Genomic DNA, 18,408 nt, shown 5'->3' on the forward strand with positions numbered 1-18,408 from the left:
AAAAATGTCAAATATTAAAGAGAATGTGTCTTGGTGTGGACCTCTTTGGGGGGCTCTCTATGCTACCTGGACATTTGTTTCCTTCCCGCGATTTGGGAAATTTTCAGGCATTATTACTATAAATAAGGTTTCGTCCCCCCTACCCCCCCACCCTTTCCTTGTCTGGAATCCTGGTAGTACAAATGTTAGTATGCTTGATGTTGTTGAAGAGGTCCCTTAACCTAAGTTTTGAATTTTTTTCTTTTTGCTGTTTGATAACATTCACTACCCTGTCTTCCAAATTGTTGATCCATTCTGCATCCTATAACCTGATGTGAATTTCCTCTAGTGTATTATTCATTTCAGTTAATGTATCCTTCAGCTCTTTTTTTTTATTTTTTTTATTTTAAATAATTATTTTTTATTGAAGGGTAGTTGACGCACAGTATTACATTACATTAGTTTCAAGTGTACAACACAGTGGTAGAACATTTATATACATAATTCTAGGTTCCAGCTATCACCCTACCAAGCTGTTACAATATCTTGACTATATTCCTTATGCTATACATTACATCCCGGTTACTTATTTATTTTACCATTGGAAGTCTGTCCTTTTTTTTTTTTTTTTTTTTTGTGAGGGCATCTCTCATATTTATTGATCAAATGGTTGTTACCGACAATAAGATTCTGTATAGGGGAGTCAATGCTCAATGCACAATCATTAATCCACCCCAAGCCTAATTTTCGTCAGTCTCCAATCTTCTGAGGCATAACAAACAAGTTCTTACATGGAGAACAAATTCTTACATAATGAATAAGTTACATAGTGAACAGTACAAGGGCAGTCATCACAGAAACTTTCAGTTTTGCTCATGCATTATGAACTCTAAACAGTCAGTTCAAATATGAATACTCATTTGGTTTTTATACTTGATTTATGTGTGGATACTACATTTCTCTCTTTATTATTATTATTTTTAATAAAATGCTGAAGTGGTAGGTAGATGCAAGATAAAGGTAGAAAACATAGTTTAGTGTTGTAAGAGAGCAAATGTAGATGATCAGGTGTGTGCCTGTAGACTATGTGTTAATCCAAGCTAGACCAGGGCAATAAAACATCCACGTATGCAGAAGATTTCTCTCAGAACAGGGGGGGTGAGGTTCTAAGCCTCACCTCTGTTGATCTCCAATTTCTCACCTGATGACCCCCCTGCGACTGTGCCTGTCTTAGGTTGTTCCTCCCTTGAGGAATCTTACCCGTCTCTGGCTAACCAGTCATCTTCCGGGGCCATACAGGGAAATGTGAAGTTGGTAAGTGAGAGAGAAGCCTTATTGTTTGAAAAGGTTAGCTTTTTACATCTTTGCATATTTATGCCCTGTGGCTTCTATGCCCAGCATTTGTCTTGAGGTAGCTTTACCACTTGGAAGAATTATGAAACTCGGTAAATTTGATACGAGGCACGAATTCTATTTAAGGGTTGTAATTAGGAAGGAAGAAGAAAAGCTGTAGAAGTAGCAGGCGGAAGAAAACATGGGAAGATTGATTATTTCTTTGGCATATCTTCTTGTAGAGTACTTCAGCATGTATAGGTTTTAAGCTACTGCTTAAATTGCGCACACACATTAACATAATAGGAGTATAGTTACATAACCAAAGCATATCTGTAATTACCAGCCATCTCCAGTGAAACCAAGAAAACCAGTTAGGCACCTTAGGCATTTGTGAAAACTTATCTATGATATGGTGGATATTGTCCAACTGAACTTGAACAGTCTGAGAGAAATCAGACAAATTAAAACAACCCATTCCTGGGGACTGTTCACATGCCGTATGTTCTTTTAACAGTAAATAGTCTGTAGTTGTAAGACTTTGGAGCGCTACAATTTGCACTTCTCCTAATTCTTGGTTGAGTTCCAACAGTGTAGATCCAGTCAAATTTGTTGTTTTACTGTATGCACAGGCCAGCTTAGATATCTCCTTCCTCATTCCCATGGCAAGTCCAGGAACGGGTGGGATGAGTGCATCTACAGCTGTAGCAGTGCGTGGATCTTTGTTGGGGTTTTTTGATGATCATCTTCTGGCATGAGTCTTCCAGAGAGTGCTGATGTTGGAAGTTCTTTTTCATATCGTATCTTAGTTCATTTTCGGGGTAGCCCAATTAGGCTTTGATCCTCTGTATAAACACAAACAGACCCTTTGCCTACACTTTTATATGCCCTTTATACCCTTGTGTAGAACTCGTTGGAGGTTACCACACAGGAACTGCCCTTTTTTTTTTTTTTTCTTTGTTTTTGGTATCACTAATCTACACTTACATGACGAATATTATGCTTACTAGGCTCTCCCCTATACCAGGTCTCCCCTATAAACCCCTTTACAGTCATTGTCCATCAGCATAGCAAAATGTTGTAGAATCACTACTTGCCTTCTCTGTGTTGTACAGCCCTCCCTTTTCTCCTACCCCCCCCATGCATGTTAATCTTAATATCCCCCTACTTCTCCCCCCCTTATCCCTCCCTACCCACCCATCCTCCCCAGTCCCTTTCCCTTTGGTACCTGTTAGTCCATTCTTGAGTTCTGTGATTCTGCTGCTGTTTTGTTCCTTCAGTTTTTCCTTTGTTCTTATATTCCACAGATAAGTGAAATCATTTGGTATTTCTCTTTCTCCGCTTGGCTTGTTTCACTGAGCATAATACCCTCCAGCTCCATCCATGTTGCTGCAAATGATTGGATTTGCCCTTTTCTTATGGCTGAGTAGTATTCCATTGTGTATATGTACCACATCTTCTTTATCCATTCATCTATTGATGGACATTTAGGTTTCTTCCAATTCTTGACTATTGTAAATAGTGCTGCAATAAACATAGGGGTGCATCTGTCTTTCTCAAACTTGATTGCTGCGTTCTTAGGGTAAATTCCTAGGAGTGCAATTCCTGGGTCAAATGGTAAGTCTGTTTTGAGCATTTTGATGTACCTCCATACTGCTTTCCACAATGGTTGAACTAACTTACATTCCCACCAGCAGTGTAGGAGGGTTCCCCTTTCTCCACAGCCTCGCCAACATTTGTTGTTGTTTGTCTTTTGGATGGCAGCCATCCTTACTGGTGTGAGGTGATACCTCATTGTAGTTTTAATTTGCATTTCTCTGATAATTAGCGATGTGGAGCATCTTTTCATGTGTCTGTTGGCCATCTGTATTTCTTTTTTGGAGAACTGTCTGTTCAGTTCCTCTGCCCATTTTTTAATTGGGTTCTTTGTTTTTTGTTTGTTGAGGCGTGTGAGCTCCTTATATATTCTGGACGTCAAGCCTTTATCGGATGTGTCATTTTCAAATATATTCTCCCATACTGTAGGGATCCTTCTTGTTCTATTGATGGTGTCTTTTGCTGTACAGAAGCTTTTCAGCTTAATATAGTCCCACTTACTCATTTTTGCTGTTGTTTTCCTTGCCCGGGGAGATATGTTCAAGAAGAGGTCACTCATGTTTATGTCTAAGAGGTTTTTGCCTATGTTTTCTTCCAAGAGTTTAATGGTTTCATGGCTTACATTCAGGTCTTTGATCCATTTTGAGTTTACTTTTGTATATGGGGTTAGACAATGGTCCAGTTTCATTCTCCTACATGTAGCTGTCCAGTTTTGCCAGCACCACCTGTTGAAGAGACTGTCATCTCGCCATTGTATGTCCATGGCTCCTTTATCAAATATTAATTGACCATATATGTCTGGGTTAATGTCTGGATTCTCTAGTCTGTTCCATTGGTCTGTGGCTCTGCTCTTGTGCCAGTACCAAATTGTCTTGATTACTATGGCTTTATAGTAGAGCTTGAAGTTGGGGAGTGAGATCCCCCCTACTTTATTCTTCTTTCTCAGGATTGCTTTGGCTATTCGGGGTCTTTGGTGTTTCCATATGAATATTTGAATTATTTGTTCCAGTTCATTGAAGAATGTTGCTGGTAGTTTCATAGGGATTGCATCAAATCTGTATATTGCTTTGGGCAGGATGGCCATTTTGACGATATTAATTCTTCCTAGCCACGAGCATGGGATGAGTTTCCATCTGTTAGTGTCCCCTTTAATTTCTCTTAAGAGTGACTTGTAGTTTTCAGAGTATAAGTCTTTCACTTCTTTGGTTAGGTTTATTCCTAGGTATTTTATTTTTTTTGATGCAATTGTGAATGGAGTTGTTTTCCTGATTTCTCTTTCTGTTGGTTCATTGTTAGTATAGAGGAAAGCCAGAGATTTCTGTGTGTTGATTTTGTATCCTGCAACTTTGCTGTATTCCGATATCAGTTCTAGTAGTTTTGGGGTGGAGTCTTTAGGGTTTTTTATGTACAGTATCATGTCATCTGCAAATAGTGACAGTTTAACTTCTTCTTTACCAATCTGGATTCCTTGTATTTCTTTATTTTGTCTGATTGCCGTGGCTAGGACCTCCAGTACTATGTTAAATAACAGTGGAGAGAGTGGGCATCCCTGTCTAGTTCCCGATCTCAGAGGAAATGCTTTCAGCTTCTCGCTGTTCAATATAATGTTGGCTGTGGGTTTATCATAGATGGCCTTTATTATGCTGAGGTACTTGCCCTCTATTCCCATTTTGCTGAGAGTTTTTAACATGAATGGATGTTGAACTTTGTCAAATGCTTTTTCAGCATCTATGGAGATGATCATGTGGTTTTTGTCTTTCTTTTTGTTGATGTGGTGGATGATGTTGATGGACTTTCGAATGTTGTACCATCCTTGCATCCCTGGGATGAATCCCACTTGGTCATGGTGTATGATCCTTTTGATGTATTTTTGAATTCGGTTTGCTAATATTTTGTTGAGTATTTTTGCATCTACGTTCATCAGGGATATTGGTCTGTAGTTTTCTTTTTTTGTGGTGTCTTTGTGTGGTTTTGGTATTAGGGTGATGTTAGCTTCATAGAATGAGTTTGGGAGTATCCCATCCTCCTCTATTTTTTGGAAAACTCTAAGGAGAATGGGTATTATGTCTTCCCTGTATGTCTGATAAAATTCCGAGGTAAATCCATCTGGCCCGGGAGTTTTGTTCTTTGGTAGTTTTTTGATTACAGCTTCAGTTTCGTTGCTGGTAATTGGTCTGTTTAGATTTTCTGTTTCTTCCTGGGTCAATCTTGGAAGGTTATATTTTTCTAGGAAGTTGTCCATTTCTCCTAGGTTTCCCAGCTTGTTAGCATATAGGTTTTCATAGTATTCTCCAATAATTCTTTGCATTTCTGTGGGGTCCGTCGTGATTTTTCCTTTCTCGTTTCTGATACTGTTGATTTGTGTTGACTCTCTTTTCTTCTTAATAAGTCTGGCTAGAGGCTTATCTATTTTGTTTATTTTCTCAAAGAACCAGCTCTTGGTTTCATTGATTTTTGCTATTGTTTTATTCTTCTCAATTTTATTTATTTCTTCTCTGATCTTTATTATGTCCCTCCTTCTGCTGACCTTAGGCCTCATCTGTTCTTCTTTTTCCAATTTCGATAATTGTGACATTAGACCATTCATTTGGGATTGCTCTTCCTTTTTTAAATATGCTTAGATTGCTATATACTTTCCTCTTAAGACTGCTTTTGCTGCGTCCCACAGAAGTTGGGGCTTAGTGTTGTTGTTGTCATTTGTTTCCATATATTGCTGGATCTCCATTTTGATTTGGTCCTTGATCCATTGATTATTTAGGAGCGTGTTGTTAAGCCTCCATGTGTTTGTGAGCCTCTTTGCTTTCTTTGTACAGTTTATTTCTAGTTTTATACCTTTGTGGTCTGAAAAGTTGGTTGGTAGGATTTCAATCTTTTGGAATTTTCTGAGACTCTTTTTGTGGCCTAGTATGTGGTCTATTCTGGAGAATGTTCCATGTGCACTTGAGAAGAATGTATATCCCGCTGCTTTTGGATGTAGAGTTCTATAGATGTCTATTAGGTCCATCTGCTCTATTGTGTTGTTCAGTGCTTCCGTGTCCTTACTTATTTTCTGCCCAGTGGCTCTATCCTTTGGGGTGAGTGGTGTGTTGAAGTCTCCTAGAATGAATGCATTGTAGTCTATATCCCCCTTTAGTTCTGTTAGTATTTGTTTCATATATGCTGGTGCTCCTGTGTTGGGTGCATATATATTTAGAATGGTTATATCCTCTTGTTGGACTGAGCCCTTTATCATTATGTAGTGTCCTTCTTTATCTTGAAGTCTATTTTGTCTGATATTAGTACTGCAACCCCTGCTTTCTTCTCACTGTTGTTTGCTTGAAATATGTTTTTCCATCCCTTGACTTTTAGTCTGTACATGTCTTTGGGTTTGAGGTGAGTTTCTTGTAAGCAGCATATAGATGGGTCTTGCTTTTTTATCCATTCTGTTACTCTGTGTCTTTTGATTGGTGCATTCAACCCATTAACATTTAGGGTGACTATTGAAAGATATGTACTTATTGCCATTGCAGGCTTTAAATTCGTGGTTACCAAAGGTTCACGGTTAGCCTCTTTAGTATCTTACTGCCTAACTTAGCTCGCTTATTGAGCTGTTATATACACTGTCTGGAGATTCTTTTCTTCTCTCCCTTCTTGTTCCTCCTCCTCGATTCTTCATATGTTGGGTGTTTTGTGCTGTGCTCTTTCTAGGAGTGCTCCCATCTAGAGCAGTCCCTGTAAGACGTTCTGTAGTGGTGGTTTGTGGAAAGCAAATTCCCTCAGCTTTTGTTTGTCTGGGAATTGTTTAATCCCACCGTCATATTTGAATGATAGTCGTGCTGGATACAGTATCCTTGGTTCAAGGCCCTTCTGTTTCATTGTATTAAATATATCATGCCATTCTCTTCTGGCCTGTAGGGTTTCTGTCGAGAAGTCTGGTGTTAGCCTGATGGGTTTCCCTTTATAGGTGACCTTTTTCTCTCTAGCTGCCTTTAACACTCTTTCCTTGTCCTTGATCTTTGCCATTTTAATTATTATGTGTCTTGGTGTTGTCCTTCTTGGATCCTTTCTGTTGGGGGTTCTGTGTATTTCCGTGGTCTGTTCGATTACTTCCTCCCCCAGTGTGGGGAAGTTTTCAGAAATTATTTCTTCTAAGATACTTTCCATCTCTTTTCCTCTCTCTTCTTCTTCTGGGACCCCTATAATACGGATATTGTTCCTTTTGGATTGGTCACACAGTTCTCTTAATATTGTTTCATTCCTGGAGATCCTTTTGTCTCTCTCTCTGTCAGCTTCTATGCGTTCCTGTTCTCTGATTTCAATTCCATCAATGGCCTCTTGCATTCTATCCATTCTGCTTATAAACCCTTCCAGAGTTTGTTTCATTTCTGCGATCTCCTTTCTGGCATCTGTGATCTCCTTCCGGACTTCATCCCATTTCTCTTGCGTATTTCTCTGCATCTCTGTCAGCATGTTTATGATTCTTATTTTGAATTCTTTTTCAGGAAGACTGGTTAGGTCTGTCTCCTTCTCTCGTGTTGTCTCTGTGATCTTTGTCTGCCTGTAGCTTTGCCTTTTCATGGTGATAGAAATAGTCTGCAGAACTGGGACGAGTGACGGCTGGAAGGACTTCCTTTCTTGTTGGTTTGTGGCCCTCCTCTCCTGGGAGAGCAGCGACCTCTAGTGGCTTGTGCTGCGTGCAGACAGGGTTTCTGCTTCCTGCCCGGCTGCTATGGAGTTAATCTCCGCTGTTGCTGTGGGCGTGGCCTGGCTCGGGCAGCTACTCCAAAATGGTGGAGTCGCGTTGGAGCAGGAGCTGCTGGGAGGCCCCTTCACGAGGCGCTGGGTTCTCTCAGGTGCGGATGTGGTCTGGATATTGTCCTGTGTCCTCCGGTCTTTATTCTAGGAAGGGTTGTCTTTGTTATATTTTCATAGATATATGTTGTTTTGGGAGGAGATTTCCGCTGCTCTACTCACGCCGCCATCTTCCGCCCCTCTCCAGCTCTTATTCATTTGTTAATATTTTCTCTTTCTTTGCTGGCCTTCTGAGTTCATTCACTCTTCTCTCAAGTTTGATGAATATCCTTTATCAGGTAGATTGCTTATCTCCATTTTGTTTGATTCTTTTTTCTGAAGTTTTGTCTTGTTCTTTCATTTGGAACATACCCCTCTGTCTCCTCATTTTATCTAACTCTTTATGTAGGTCAATTATGTCTTCTGGTCTTGAAGATAGATAGTGGCCTTATGTATCATGTGGGGCCCAGAAGCACAACCCCTTCTGGTTGATGGAACCAGGCACTGAAGGGGTTTCTCCTGTGTGGGCCCCATGTGCCTTCCTACTGTGACGGCTGTGACCGCTGGTAGTGGGTGGGGCTGGGCTAGCTGCAACTACTGTTGGTGCACTGGTAGGCAGGGATGGCCCTCCCTCTCTGGGGCAGGTGCTGGTCCCTGTAGAGGCTGCCCACCAAGTGTGGTGATACAGTCTGCAGGGGAGTACAGGGCAGGTGAGCATTATTGACAAGGTAGAGGGAGAGAGTCAGAACTGGTGCTTGTTAGCTTCAGACTGGTTAGGTTGAAGGAGGGTAAGAAAAATGGTGTCTTGTCAATGCTTCATTCCTGGAGAAATTATCTACAGATTACTCACTCAGAGACCTAGCACAGGGGCAGCAAAGTTGTGAGCAGTCCCTTTAAAAGGGCATAGTCTCAGTTCTATAGCCCTTGGGCCTTTCCTGAGAGGAATTAGTCAGTGCTGTTTTTCAAAGGCATATGTTACAGGGGCTCAACTTCCCATTGTAGGTCCCTGAGGCAGATCACTCTTTAGGGATGATCTCTATGATATCCCTCCAACTTGTGTGTCTCTACATAGGGTGTGTGTGGGGGGGTGTTTGATTCCCTACCATCCCAAATCTTTATGTGACCTTTTCTTTACATCTTTAGCAGTGGAAGGGCTGTTCTGCTAGCTTTCAGGTTGTTCTTAGAGTTACTCTACATATAGTTGCAGCTTCATATATAGATGAGCGCAGGATCTTCCTATTCCACCATCTTCCTCTTGCTTTAGACTGTTTTATTTAGATCAATCTTTTAAAAAGCAAAGTATTAAATATACAGCTATAACTTTACCTCTGAGGACAAGGAAGAGGGGAAAGACTGGAGTAATTAGGGGCCTAGACATTGCATGTTGTTTACATGCTTTTGCACATATGTATATATATTTTAAGTAATAATTTTATATTTGTAAAATCTATACAAATGGTTATATTATTTATAGATTTTTTTTTTATCAGTCCTTTTCAAAAATTTGACTATAATATGCCTAGAAATGGCTTCATTTGTATTTATCTTGCTTGGAATCTGCTAAACTTTTTGAACTTGTGTGTTTCTGCCTCATATTCTTCTGGGGTTCTCTTTGTTAGATGTTTCAACATTGTCCCACAGATAATTGATCTTAATAGTTCTCTTTCAGACTGGATAATTTCAATGAACTTGAAATTATATTAATAGACTCTTTCTTCTTTTACTCCAGTATGCTGTTACAATTCCAGATACTGCATTTTAGAGTTCTAGAACTTTTCTGAGTTTTTAACAGTATTCTCATTCTTTGCTGAGATTTGAACATACTCATAATAACTGCTTCCAAATCCGTTTTTTTTTTTTTTTTTTTTTGCTAATTGTAATGTCTGAATCATTTCAGACATCGCCTTTTCTTGATTATGAGTCATGTTTTTCAGTTTCTTGTTTCTAGTAATTTTGGATTTTTTCCTGGACACTGTGAATGATATATGGTAAAGACATTATTCCACTGTGTTCTTCCAAAGTGTATTGATTTTGTTTTGTTTTATTAGTTAACTTGGCAGGACCAAGGTCCAAACTCTGTTCCTTTTGATAAGCAGCAGCTGAAATATCTCTTGAGTTACATTTGACTTAGCTGGCCAGCTTGCACCTGTTCTAAGCATGCTTATTTAAAGGGCTAGCCAGAGAATTTGGAGTTCACCTTTTAGCTCTTTTTTCTGAGATTTCCTCCCACACTGTCCTCTGATTAGTCACCCATCAGCAATTAGGATCTTCCCTCAGACAAAAAGCCATAAAAATGGGACTATAACTCAGTGTTCTCTGCTGTTCTCCAAAGAGTCAACTCCTTTCTACTTTCTTTCTGACTCTGGTTGCTCTGAAGTACCTTTGGACAACATATAATCAAACAATAATCCTGAGTTTATAATGTTATCTGCAGGAGGGTTGGTCCGATAAAAGCTACTCCACCGTTAATGGAAGCAGAACTTTCTTGCAAACTTTGATAAAAATATATAGAAATTGCCATTTTAATCATTTTTAAGTGTACAGGGGCATTAATTGTGTTTACAATGTATAGCAATTACCACTATCCATACCCAAAACTTTTTCTTACCAAAACAAAACTCTTTGCCCATTAAGTGATAAATTTCTATTCCCCCAACCTTTGGTAACCTCTATTCTACATTCTCTGTGGCCTATTTCACTTGGCATAATGCTTTCAATATTCATTCATGTTGTAGAATGTTTGAGAAGTCATTTCTTTATAAGGGTGAATAATACTCCATTGTATGCACATAACACATTTTTTTAAATCCATTGATGGACATTTGGGATATTTCCACAGTGGTTCTACCATTTTATATTCCCACCAGCAATGAATGAGAGTTCTAGTTTCTTCAAATTGTCACTAATTCTTATTTTCCTTTTGTTATTTCTATTATTATTTCAGCCACCCTAATGGGTATGAAGTATATATCTCACTGTGGTTTTAATATGCATTTCCCTGATGACTAATGATGTCTATCTAGATCTTTTTGTTTGCTTGTTGACTGTGTATCTTCTTTGGAGAAATGTCTACTCAAGTCTTTTGTCCATTTTTTAATTGGGGTGTCTTCTTGTTGAGTTGTAGGAGTAGTTACCCTTATGTAGTTTGTTCACTTTCTTCATTGCACAAAAGTATTTAGTTTGTGCATCCATTTTGTGTTAATTTTTACATATGGTTAGAGGTAGGGGTCCAACTTTACTCTTTTGTATGTGAAAGTTCGATTTTCTCAGCAGTACCTGTTGAAAAGACTGTTCTTTTTTTCATTGAATTTACAGTCTTGTTGAAAATCAGTTGGCCATATACATAAGGGTTTATTTCTGGATTCTTGATTCTATTCCATTCATGTGTATGTCTATCCTAAAGCCAGTACTACACTGTTTTGATTACTTAATGTAGCTTTGTAAAAGTGTTTAAATTGGGAATTGTGAATTCCCCACCTTTGTTCTTCTTTTTTCAAGATAGCTTTGGCCCTTCAGGGCTTCTCACATTTCTGTAGGAATTTGCGTACCAGTTACTCCATTTCTATAAGTAACTTTTTTAAAATGTGCTTTTTGGGTTCTGTTTGTTTTGGAGATTGATACATAGCCTTTAATTCTTTTACTGTTAATGGATTATAACGAAGTATCTGAAAAAACCTCCGTGTATTTGTCTTTTATTGTGTCTAATTTTTAGCCTTAACAAGCAATGCCACAATGAACATTCTTGTGCATGTACTTATTGACATGCTTGAAAGCTTCTTTAGGACAATAATTCTCAACTTGGGGTAGCTCTGCCTGCCACAGTTGAGAAACCCTGCTTTAGGGAATGTACTTAGTAATGGGTCTAATAAAGCTTAGGCTGCACGCCCTTCTGTTGTTGTTACTTTGTGAAATGGATTGCTATAGAATGTGAAGAATACAGGTAAAGATTTGGAATGTCTGGAATTAAAGTTTCTTTGGTGATGCTGGCAACCTAGCAGTTACAAGCAATTTAATTATCTCAAAACAGGTAGAGTATAGCAGCAAATTCATTCCCTTACCCAGTGGGTGCATATACTCCTTTAACTTCATGAACTGAAATACTTTGGTACTTCCTGCCTGAATAAAAGATTTATTTTAGAATGAGAGTCTGCTTCAAAAAGTATCACTCATGCAAGACAATATTAGTTGGAATATGAGTCTGAAGATGCTGAGAGAAAAATTACAGCATGAAAAATGGTTGTCAAAGGTTTGAAAAGTTTCTTTCTCTGTAGTGTGATTTAGTTTAATTGAAGATGGAATGAATTTTGAGACATTTTTAAGCCTATAAAAGCCATGGCTCCCCCTTTGTAAATGTCACATTACAAAAGCTGTGGTCACAGACCTTGTGCATGCTTGTATACATACAGTTTTACTTAGGATTTTTGGCTAGTTTATGCATGGTTCTGAAGCCCAGGCATGGACCAATTAAGTGGTTTCCAGGTTAAGAACTTTGCTAAAAGTCTATTAAAAATTTATATATATATATATATATATTTGAAATTATCACTGAATAGTAAAGACACAGCTATATTGTTTGTGTGTTCTTTGTGAAATGCAGAAGATTCAGTGATGGGGAAAAACAAATTGGAATTAGAATTCTTCAAGTCCTTCAACATTAAATGAGTGAATACATATTTTAGATCTGTAACCATGATTTTTCTTTTTACTAGGTGTATGCTGCAGTGCTATGGCAACAAGCTAAGGAAAACAGACAAAATTCAACTGAAAAAGCATGTTTTGGAGCTGCCCTGCCAGAAGAAAAACTTAATGACTTTCGTGATGAACAAATAGGACAGTTGCAGGAGCTGATGCAAGAAGCCACTAAACCCAATAAACAATTTAGTATTACTGAGTCCAGGAAACCAAAATTTTAGTCTCTACAATGAAGCTTAACAAATCATTTTAAGTTCAGAACCTCTTAACTATCATTGGTGTTTAAAATTTATTTCTTTAGCTTTTAGGCTTTTAGAATGTCCAGTGTTAATGGAATATTCTTTTATTTGAAGATATTGATATTATAAATGCTGTCTACACTACATAGATCAGGAGTTCTAGTGGCTAAAAGTGTATCAAAGTAACACTCTTGCTGGATGACATCTAGTTTTTGGACTAAAGAAAGAATGGCTCTAAAATGGACAAGCTTGTGGAATTTTGCTGAAGTTTTAAAAATATATGTTGTTTTTAACACTTTCATTCAAGCGTTACCCTCATGGCTTTAGCTTCATCAGAAAAGTATGTCATGATACATAGGGAAATGCAAACAAGGTTATTATTTAAATATATCGTCATCCTGAAAGTTTCATTATTTCTATTTTAAATGTTCCTTCTCCTTGAGTCATTATTTAAAACGAAAGGTTAAAAAGAAGCTTTACGATTCAGCATTTTATGATCTATATTACAAATGATAGTATAATACATTTCTATAGTTACAGATGACCCCTTCAATTAAATAATTTGTAGTTACCTTAAAAATCTCATTTATGTAAGAAAAGTTTATCAGTCTTTAAGTTGATATGTAAACCAAAAAAAATGAAAAAATGAAATGGTAATGCCATTAACAGCTTAAAATGATTTGTATCATTAGTTATGTAGTTTTACTCTGAGATTATGAAGTGGTTTTCAGATGCAATTGGATTTATGTCAGCTCTTTAAAAAGTGATTTGTATTTACTGTATTTTGCTGACTCAGGCATGCTCTTTGTATATGGCTGCTTGGCCCTTCAGTACTTTTTTCCATCCCTCCTTTGAGTTAGTCAATCAATAATTAGTCTCTAGATTATCACAGGCTCCAGGAATACAATAATGAATAAGATAAAACTCTTGCCCTCAAGAAGTTGGAAGTCTAGCAGCGCATTCAGGAGCCCTGTTTCATCATGAACAAGTACAGTACTATTTTTGTCATCATCTTGACTAATAGAAACCTAGCACTGGTGGGGACACTGCTTCTGTGGGTCTTGTGAAGTGAGATTTTGGATCTTTTTACAAGTCCATGTAACTTAGAACCCCTTCCTATTGTCCCTTTCAACCCATCACTATGCCACCATCACTTAATTCTTTCATTTGGTTATATGTCTCTTTTTGTTCTTTGGCAGCTGGCTAATACCTCTCCATTTCAAATTTCACCATCCTTTTTGGTGGGCCTTAGTGCTAAACCATGTGGTTGGGTGACTTATCCTGATGGTTCATTATTCACTTTCACTTACTCAACCAAGTGGAATCTGACACAATTGAATTTTGGGGACATATATGGGCAATGTGTATTAAAATTTATAAATTATTGTACCTTTTGAACCCATTACGTCTATGTCTTGGATTCTACCCCAAGGAAAAAATTGAGAAATGTGGACAGAGTTTTTCATATAAACATGTCATTAGAATTGGTCTTTAAGAGAGTGAAAATTTGAGAACAGTGAATTCTGCAGATGTTGGAATGGTTAAGTGAGTTGTGATATCATGTATAATTAATTTAAATTTAGGTTTACAAAGAGTTTATAATGACATAGGAAATTTCCTGACCTTGGTAAGTGAGAATAGGATGCTAGAAAATACATAACATTTTCACAAAGATGTTAGATTTTCTTTTCAGTATGTGGCAGACTATGTTAATCAGAGAAATTCTGCTGAAAATTAAACTTTTAGGTAAAACATAAAAGCATTTTGATAAGTATTCAGGAGTTGGCAATACCCTTAGGTATTAAGTAGTTACAAGGGCATTATCTAAGTGAAACTGCTGAAGCCTCAATTGTCCTGAGGGTGAATTTCAGCTTTGGTGTTGTGGGGCCTTTGGAGCACTGTGAGCAGAAGACAAAGCATAGAGCCTACATGAGGTGGAGAAAACCAGCCCCGAAGGATGTACCTTCAGGGTAAGAGTGAGCCAGAAACAAACCTGCTCCAGTATTTGGTGCAAAATTGTAGACCACCCGAAATTCGAGTCATCTGGGTGCTAAAACAAGCAAAACTTAAACTTTATAATGAGCCAGAACCCGCACCTGGCAGATGTGAAGAAATCTTGGAGGATGCCAAATCTTCTATTGTGGCATTGAACAATTTTCCTAGGAAGTGAATGCCTCGAGTTTAAGCAAACACCACAGGGAACACTAACACCACGAATGAAAGGCAGCAAAGACCACCAGAAAACACCCTTGGAATTAGCACATATATATTATAAAACTTCTGTTTAAATGTTTGAAAAAATATATATGAAATAAACATTATAAGAACTGACCTAGCATGTTTGAAAAAGAACCAAATGGAAGTTCTAGAAATGGAAAGTAGAATAACTAAAAAATGGAAAATATATAAACCAATAGGCAGGTTTTACCAAAAGAGTAAATGGGCCTGAAAACCAAATTAATGACTGCAAAATAGGACATAAGAAATTATCCAGAATGTAGCATAGAAAAATAACTTGAATAAATGAAATGGTGGAGGTTAAAACAAAAGGGTCTAAGGTATAGCTAATGAGAGTTTCAAATAGATAATGGGGCAGAGGCAATATTTGAAGTGATAATTGCTGAGAATGTTTCAAATCAATGAAAAATGCCAGTCTACAGATTTATTCCAAGCAGGATAAATATGAAATCCTTACTTAGATAAACCATAGTGAAACAGTAAAATGCTAGAATCAAACACAAAAGTAGCCAAAAGTCACAGGTAACCTTCAAATCAACATCAGCTAGAATTTTCTTTAGCTGACTGCTCAACAGCAATAATGAAGCCAGAAACCAGCTGAATGACCATTATAACTTCCAACTTAAAATTCTATATTCAGCAATATTTATCAAGAGTGATTGTGGAAAAGACAGTTTTAGACAACAAAACATGAGCAAGGTTGCCACCTGCAGGTTCTTATTAGAGGCAATTCTCAAGGATGCGCTTTATATAGTAGGAAGTATGAAAGGGAATAAGGGACTGAGATGACTGTAGATGTGGCTTAAATGTTCATTTTATGAAACGATGTTTCATGGGGATAAGAAATGAGACATTTAAAATATACAAAAATAACTATACAAATTGGTAGGGTAGTAATTGGAATAAAGAATAGAGACCAATTAATTCAAGCATAAATGTGAATTCTAGTGTATTACTCATTGCTATATAAAAAGCACTAAAATGGCCTTATTTTTATATACATAAATGGAACTTTTAACTTCCAAGCTAATAGAGGGGACAAATGAAACAGGAAAAAAAAATCACTGTTCTAAAATAAGGAGAGTAAAGAGAAAAAGAAACATAGAAGGCAAAGAATAAATAGAAAAAAGTTGAGATGATAGATAAAACTGAAATATGTCAGTAATTTCATTGGACAAAATGGGCTAACTTAGCCAGTGGAAGTCAGATTGTTAAACTGATTGCAAAGTGGAAACAATTATATGCTGTTTTAAGAGACATACAGCACATGTAAATTAAAGCATAAAATACAGAAAGTTTGAAGATAAACTGAAGGTAAAAGTTATACAAAAAAAGTATGCTGATATTAATATCTGAAAATTGTTAAAGCAGAAACATTGCTAGAGATAAAGTAACTTCACATAATGAAATGTTCAACTCACTAGGAGGATTATTTAAAATTGATAATTACCTGGGAAATAAGTCATTAAGCAGTTCCATATTTTAGCAGGTTAACACAGTTCCAAATAACCCATGAATCAATCAAGAGATCTTAATGGATCCTAAAATATAAGTGGAACTGAAGATTAGTGAAATGCTTAAAGTTTATGAGTTGTAGCTGAAGTAGTTGGAGGAAATGGATAGCCTTAAATGTGTCTAGCGTAAAGAAAGGCTGAATATCAATGAGAAAAACACTTATCTTAATAAGAAAACCAGCAAAAAAATAATCTGAAAGGGAATGGAAGGAAATAAAGGTTAGAGCAGAAAGCAATAAAAAAAAATTGTGAAGTTATTCTTTGAAAAGACTCTGAAGACAGAAACCAGCCTCTGGCAAAGTTAAGGAAAGGGGGCAGGCACATACAACATTAGGAGTGAAAACAGCAGACATACTGTTGTGGCATTAAACAGATACAATACTATGAAATTAAAGACAATGTTTATTTAATGTGTAGAAGAAATGGACATATTTTCAGAAATACAGAACTTACTAAAAGCTAGACAAAAGAATGTTTCTGTAGCCATTAAATTAATTGAAACAATATTCCTTAAAAGGACATTCCAGACCCCAAAAATGTTCTTTGGTGAATACTGCCACGTATTTAGGAAATAATTCCAAACTTAAACAAGCCCTTCCAGAGAAAACAAAATAAGGGATACTCTGTAACTCATTTTATAAGACCAGCAAATACCTGATACCAAATGTGATATGAGAAAAGAAAATTCCAGGCCCATTTCACTTAGGAACATAGATGCAAAATCCTAAACTAAATATTAGTAAGACAAATCCAGTATAGATGATTCATCATGGCCTACTCAGGTTTATGTCAGGAACCCAAAGTTGTTTTTACATTAGGAAGTCAATTACAGGCATACATTATTTTTATTGTGCTTCCCAGGGCCTGCATTTTTTACAGATTGAAGGTTTGTGGCAACTCTGCTTTAAGCAAGTCTATTGGTGTCATTTTTCTAACATAATTTTCTCACTTTGTGCCTGTTTGTCACATTTTGGTAATTCTCAGTGTTTCAAACTGTTTCATTATTATTTGTGTTATAGTGATCAGTGATCTTTGATGCTACTATTCTAATTGTTTTGGGACACCACGAACCATGCTCATACAAGATGGCAAACTTAATAAATGTTATGTGTGTTCTGACTACTCCACCAAAACCAGACATTCCCCTCTCTCCCTCCCCTTGGGCCTTCTTATTCCCTGAGATACAACAATATTGAAATCAGGCCAGTTAATAACTCAATGGCCTCTCAGTGTTCAAGTGAAAGGAAGGGTCACGTCTCTTACTTCAAATCAAGTCGAAAGCTGAGATGGGCCAAAAGCCAGGCCTCTTGTGCCAAACAGCAAAGCTGTGAATGCAAAGAAAAAGTTCTTGAAACTTTTGAAGAAAGTTTGAAAGAAGGAAACTTTTCCTTCTTGCAGAAGAAAATTTGGAGCTAGCAGAGGTTGGTTCATGAGGTTTAAGGAAAGATGTCATCTCCATAACATAAAAGTGCAAAATGAAGCAGCAAGTACTGATGCAGAAGCTGCAGCAAGTTAACCAGGAGATCTAGCTGAGGTCATTGTGATGGTGGCTACACTAAGCATCAGATTTTCAGTATAGATCAAACAGCCTTCCATTGGAAGAAGATGCCATCTAGGACTTTCCTAGCTAGAAAGAAGTTGAATGCCAGGCTGACTTTCTTGTTAGGGGCTAATGCAGCTGGTGACTTTTTAAAGTTGAAGCCAGTACTCATTTACCATTCCAAAACTCCCCGGGCCCTTAAGAATTACACTAAATCTACTGTGCCTGTGCTCTGTGTTGGGAAAAACAAAGCCTGGATAACAGCATATTTGTTTACAGCATGCTTTACTGAATATTATAAGCCCACTATTGAGACCTACTCCTCAGAAAAAAAGCACTGATTTTTTTTTAGTAGCAAAATACTACTGCTCATTGACAGTGCACCTGGTCACCCAAGAATTCTAGTGAAGATGTACAATCAGGTAAATGTTTTCATGCCTGCTAACACAACATCTGTTCTGCAGCCCATGGATCAAGGAGTCATTTCTACTTTCATGTCTTATTAATT

At 37.3% G+C, this 18,408-nt stretch overlaps 1 protein-coding gene across 1 annotated transcript in view; it reads left to right on the forward strand.

The window, feature by feature from the left end:
- SDHAF3 (succinate dehydrogenase complex assembly factor 3) overlaps nt 1–17,480 on the forward strand; it is a 92,900-nt gene extending 75,420 nt beyond the window's left edge. The window contains exon 2 of the mRNA XM_036894526.2: nt 12,387–17,480. Within this exon, the coding sequence (XP_036750421.2) occupies nt 12,387–12,590 (204 nt within the window). The 3' untranslated portion in view covers nt 12,591–17,480. The remainder of the gene's footprint in view (nt 1–12,386) is intronic.
- Nucleotides 17,481–18,408: the final 928 nt, after the last annotated feature.

Source organism: Manis pentadactyla, chromosome 7, assembly GCF_030020395.1.
Source record: "Manis pentadactyla isolate mManPen7 chromosome 7, mManPen7.hap1, whole genome shotgun sequence".
Classification (NCBI taxonomy): Eukaryota; Metazoa; Chordata; class Mammalia; order Pholidota; family Manidae; genus Manis; species Manis pentadactyla.